This window comes from Condylura cristata, unplaced genomic scaffold (assembly GCF_000260355.1).
Source record: "Condylura cristata isolate star-nosed mole 26May11 unplaced genomic scaffold, ConCri1.0 scaffold00010, whole genome shotgun sequence".
Taxonomy (NCBI): Eukaryota; Metazoa; Chordata; class Mammalia; order Eulipotyphla; family Talpidae; genus Condylura; species Condylura cristata.
In genome coordinates this window covers 4,961,792-4,967,791 of record NW_004567111.1, presented here as the reverse complement: position 1 = coordinate 4,967,791, position 6,000 = coordinate 4,961,792, and the positions used below count along the sequence as shown (strand labels likewise).

At 48.7% G+C, this 6,000-nt stretch overlaps 1 protein-coding gene across 1 annotated transcript in view; it reads left to right on the top strand.

The window, feature by feature from the left end:
- The window catches only part of PCCA (propionyl CoA carboxylase, alpha polypeptide), a 270,962-nt gene that overhangs the window by 4,761 nt on the left and 260,201 nt on the right, over positions 1-6,000 (top strand). Inside the window, exon 3 of the mRNA XM_012723156.1 lies at positions 532-609. Coding sequence (XP_012578610.1) covers positions 532-609 — 78 coding nt within the window. The remainder of the gene's footprint in view (positions 1-531; positions 610-6,000) is intronic.

Here is a 6,000-nt window from a genome sequence, read left to right as displayed (position 1 = left end):
CAGGCGGGAATCGAACTCATGCTGAAGTGGCTTAAGCTTCTTAGTGCTGTGCTTTAACCCGCTGCACCACCAGGGAGGGCCCACCTTTTAACTTTTATCTGCTGAGTTACTTTTGTATCAGAAAAAATACAATAAGGACATCTGCAAATAAAATTTTTTTCTCTGGATATTTTTTTTCTCTAAATTGGAACCTCTCTGAAAACCAGGGCTCTCAGGCTGTATCCAGTCCTGTGCGGTGTGTGGCCAGGTGCGTGCTGGAAGAATTACCCTAAAATATGTGTTGTAAATTTTATTAATTTACTTTTGCATAGAACTGGGGTGCAGGCCAAAGGTAAAGTGGGGAGGAGGACTGGTGGGTCCATGAGAGACGGGGAGACAGGAGAGGTCTGCTGCGCCCTGTGGATCAGCTCCTCAGGCCATCAAGGTGATAGTGCTAAGACTTAGCCTGTAGGCCACCAGGGAGGCCCTGAAAAGATATTTTTAAAGCCTTTTCACGGTTCAGTAATTTATTTTCCTTTTTGTTGTTTGCAGCATGTTCCAGACTACTCAAGACTGCACTTAGTGGTATCCCGAAGTCTCGGGTCAGCAGGATATGATCCTAATGAAAAAGTAAGTCTTTAAAGAGTGCTTTCAATAGCTACAATGGTTTTACTTTTTCTTTCCCCACTGTATTCTTCTTAGTGCTGTGTAATTACTGTTCCAACATCATCGATGTTGTAGGTGTTAATCTTCAATCCTTGCTCCCTTTTCTGTTCTGGGTCACAACCTTAGTGTCATTAACTTTGTATCTATACTAAAAAGTGAGTAAATTTACAGCTTGGGTTTCCTTTGTTTTTATCAGAATCACCAATGTGACACTCGTTTTTAAAGCCTGGGCAGTTGAGAAAAACTATGACTTTAATTGCTATCAATGTAATTCATTTTGATTGAAGGCAATCCATTGTTTTGTAGATATTAGGCCCAGGGAATTGCAAATAATTAGCACTCTGCTATAGGATAAAGTTCATGCCTTGAGCTGAAAGGACAGCAAGTAGTGATCAGAGCCGAAACCTAGGGACAGTGAACACATCACAGGACTCACGTGTTGAGTGCGAGTCTGCCCTAGTGAGATGCACCAGGGTGGTTATTGAGCACTTCCTCAGGGACAGTTTTGGCTAAGATGGTTCAAGGTGAGTGTGAAAATAGAACTGACAGGATTATTTGAGAATGAAATCGTTGAGATGACTTAAATCTATGCTGACGATACAGAACTATTCAAAAGAATCAGGAAGTTTGGAGAAAGAAATGATGTGCATTGTGCAATTCAGTGAGCAATGATGCAGGGCCTACGCGATACAAAATTTCCTGTGAAATACGTCAGAAGGATAAAGAAAAATATCAGATGGTTTCACTTGCAGAAGGAATATAGGGGAACCAAGAGAGGAACCATGGGGAAAATAACAGTAACAAAACCAAACAACAATAAAAAGACAACTACAAATCAGAGCTGCTCTGCAGGGGCCGGAAAGGGGAAGGGGCCAGGGTGAGGGCAGGAAGAGCACAAGGGACTCGGAGGAGGGTGAACTGGAGACCGGGCGGTGGGTGCTGGGGGCAGACGCAAGCGAGCAAATGAACGAGCCAGCGAACAAATAAATCTGCAGCTAAAAAAATTTCCTAGCCACATAAAAAAGGCTAAAACTTTAATACTCTTTCAATTCAGTATCTACAATGTTATTTCAGCATATAACTGACAAGTGTCAATGAGATACTTTTTTCATACCTTTTATTAGAGATACTTCTTGCACGTCACATTGGTGAGCCACACCTGAAGTGCTTCGTCGCTTCACAGGGCTGCTTGTTTACTGGGTGGCCTGGGTCCCCGCTCTGCTCTGAAAGGCTGCGGTTGACTCTGGCAGTACCACCAGCCTCGTCAGAATACCCGGGCACTCGCCCTCGGGGAGACTGGCGCGCACCCTTCTGGGGCGTTACAAAGACAGGGTGAGAGCTGACGCTTTCTGGCTTTTCAAGCAGGTTTTGAGATTGTTTTTCTGTCCTCTAGGTATGTTTCTATCTGTGGCAGTTCGCTGGTATAACTCGCAGCTAAAGTTGTGGAAATTGCCAGCTCTCCTGCCACCGTGGCGACCATTGATAATCGTTACAAACAAGTCAGCACATAATACTCCTGCTTCTGGACTGTTCAGGGGCCCCTTCCCCTCAGCAGGCCCTGAACAGGTGCATGCTTTGTAGTAAATGTCCAACATCTGCTGCCTCGTGCTTTTGCCTAAGGTGAATGTGGAGAAATGTAGCTCGTTATACACCAAGAGTAGTGATACTCTTAAAAAAAAAAAAAGATTTATTTTATTTTTTTATGCGTACAAGAACTGGGCATAGGCCAGAGTTGCTGGGATGGTGAGATTCAGTAGAGACACTGGGGAGCAGAACAGGCCGACGGATTGAAATACACTGCTGAGGGCCTTTCCTGGTAGTGCAGCGGGTTAAAGCGCAGCACTGTGAAGCTGTCTGCAGCCACTGCAGCACCAGTTTGATCCCCACCCAGGGAGTGACTCACAGGGCGCGGCAGACCTCTCCTGACCCGCCCGCTGCTCCCCTCAGCAGTGGACTTCGTCCATCTGCCTGTTCTGCTCCCCGCTCTGTCTCTGGTGAAGCCTCTCACCCCCTGCATCTCTGGCCTGAAATTCACTGCTGAGGGGCGCAGTGGGGAGACACTGCTGAGCTGACACAGCTATGCAACTTCTGTCGACTGACAAAGCCCCGACACTGAGCCATGTGGGCCGGCTCTCTGGGCGCGACTCTAACTGGAGCTGCAGTGGCTGCCGTTGCTTCACAGTGCTGAGCTCGAGCCCCCTGCGCCACTGGGAGGCCCGAAGAGTAGTGATACTTTTTTTTTTTAGCTTATTTATTTAAAAAAAAATTATTTATAACAGTTTATTATTTATTTTAAATTTTGTAACAGTTTATTTTTACATCATTTTGTACATTTTTTTTCCCATCTCAATTGTAATCCCCGTGGGTTTCCCATCAGCAAGTCACCCGTGTGCCATCACCACAGTCCCGTGCGCTTCCCTCCCCACCCCCCACCCCCGTGTTTGATACCATTCCCCACTCCATCCCCGCAAAATGTCTCTGGTATATGGCTGTTCCTTATTCTTGTTATTTTCTCGCCTGGTCCATTATAGAGTAGTGATACTTTTGACCCCTGTTGGTTGCGAGGTGTGTTCACAGCGAGTGGGGAGACTTGCCTTTCCCTTTGTTGGACTTGGAGTTCTACCTTCAGGGATCCTGGGGCTCATTACGTAACTCAGCTGTTTGTTCATGTCACTGCCTTCAGGGAAGGGAAGTCTTCTTTGGTAACAGGTACTTGTTACATGGATTATCATCTGAATTTGCCTCCACATTTATCAGTGGCTCTCATCAAATCCAAGTTAAACCAGGTGATACTCAATCATTTTGAAAAGTAGTGTTTTCCATTTGAGATTTAACAAGGCCATTTGTCTGGGCCTGGTTAGGAGGGTGGTGTCAGTTACCTTAACGGTAGGTGGCTTAGCAGAAGGCCAGGCGGCTTCAGTGGGCCTTCAGTTAGGGTGAGCTGGTCCCGTAGGGAGGGTGCCTGCCGGCATCGTCTTAGGGGCGTTCATGCTGCCGGCTTGAAGCCTGCTCCCTCTGCCCTGGTCCTGTCCCTGGGGGGTGATCTGACACAAATACCCGGTTTGAACCCCGGCTCCACTGCTGTTTAACTCTGTGAGTGAGTCCGCAGGGGGTTTGGCCTCATGGAGTCTCCTCTTGTAAAGTGGGAATATCCTCAGAACTGCCCCTACAGGGCGTTTCGGAGGACGGACTGGGGCCGTGCACGCCAGGGCCTGCGCGGGGACCAGCCTGTGCCGTCGAGCGGCCTCAGTGCCTCAGGGAGTTCTCGGCGTCGCACCCTGGAAGCTGCGTCTCGTCTCTGCCTTGGGTGCAGACCCCGGTCTCTCCTGCTTGTGAGCTCTTGGCCCGCTGCCTCGGCTCACTGCTTCGCTTGGTCTCTACAGTGGTCTAGACGCCTGCTGTGGGGATCTGAGCCTGGGGAGACGGAAGGCAGGCAAGAGAGGAAGCTTCAGTATGCTGAGCATCGCTCCCTCACGGTATCTGAAATCCCCTCTTTCTTCAGGGATCCAGGTTCTTTATTTGAACCATTTTCCCTCCCCCGAAATAATCTTCAGAGTAATTGACAGGGGACCCTCCACACCACAGGGCCAGGATCTGGCTCCTAAAAAGGCGTGTAAGTCCTTTCGTTACCTGGCCTTCTGCTCTCTAGCTGCATTTGCAACAACTCCCCCTCAGTGACTTTCGCTAGAGCTGCGCTAGAAGTCACATGCGCTTCTCCAGTGCTACCCTCAGCACTGACGTGGCTTCTCTGACATCAGTGACATCACACCATTCTGTGATGGTGCCACAGGTACATTGAAGTAATCAGTGGCCTTGATGTTGCTGTTGGTGGTGCAGAAGAGACGCTTAAAGCTGTTCTAAATGTATTTGCATGTATGCTTTCTCGTGCACAGCCTGTCTGGAAGAACAGACCAGAAAGGGGTGGTCTGGGTGTCTGGGGGAAGGCCCTGGGTGTCACTACAGTGTCTCCGCTTTTGTACCTTTAAATTGCTGAGCAACAAATACCTGTTGTTTATCGACAAGAAAATCTGATGTATGGGCGATCGAGGTGACCAGCTTTACTGAGCTGGTGTTCCAGTGGTAATACATTAACAGTCTGATACTAGTCAGGGTTCTTCAGAGAGACGGCAGGTTGGACATGTTAGTAGGTGGACGTTTATAGGCCCATTCTCTTGGAGGCTGAGCGCTCCCACTGTCGGCTGTCTGCGAGCTGGAGACCCAGGAGGCTGCGGTGTGGCTCGCAGTCCAGGGGAGGACACCCCTGCCCAGCCAGCAGGCGGATGAGCCTCCTTTTCCTGCCCTGGGCTCAGGTGCTCAGGGCATCAGATGTGCCCGCCCCCGTGGTAGCTGGGAGCCCTGCAGCCCAGCCTCTCGGCCCTGGGGAGCGACAGTGAGTCAGGTGCAAGAGCTCAGTGTTTTCCCTGGGACTGGCAGTCGCTCGCGTGGGTGTGGAGCCGCCTGGGCCGGCCGACGCCTGTGGAGGCCTGGGCAGTGCTGGGCCACGCTGAACATCGAGGGTTCCTTCGTGGTCTCACCGCCTGGCGCCGGGGCCATCGTCGTCGACGCACAGGGAGCCGGGTCTGGGAGAGCGTGCGTCCGTGCTGGGCTCCAGCCCCTCCTCATTGTCCCTCTGCCTCTTGGCGAGAGCTCAGGTTAGGTTCTTAGTCCCTGGGATGGGCTTTTGCTTTATTATATTTGTTAACAGTCGCTAAGTGTGTAACTTCAGTGCTTGTACTGCTGTTATCAGTAGTTTGAGGCTTAATACAAATCCACATTAAGGTACAGCTCAAGAAAGTAAAAGCATTGTTGTTTTATACGCTTTCTGTTTACCCGGGGTTTACCGCGCCCCGTTCTCTCCGGAAAGGCAGGTGATTTTATACTCTCAGGCCTGAGGCGAGATTGGATATTTTAAGGGCCCATCTGTTCCAGGCTGAATGATTCAGGAGTCTATCAAATTAGGAGGCAACCAATTTTTGAGGCAGAGGCCCGTCTCATGTTGATGGAATAAGCCATGTGTGATATAAAGGTTAAACCACGGCTTTGAAGGCTCTTTCCAATTCTGAGATTCTGTGACTCCCTGTTGAGTTAAAAATATTGCTTTCAGTTACATAACTTTAACTTTTCTTTTAGAAATAGGACTAAAATTTTTTTATCAGTCCATTTATAGCAATTCACTGACCTAGAATAATTGTGTATGAAAATGTCTTGCATTCAAATTACTTTCAATTATATATTTCTTTAACAGGGTTAGCCTGTATATATAATCTGAAGAGTAGGGCGAGAACCTTATGAAATAGGTTCCCACTGAAATGCTACCGGTTTATAAATGTCAGGATCAAGACTGGTAGAGATTGA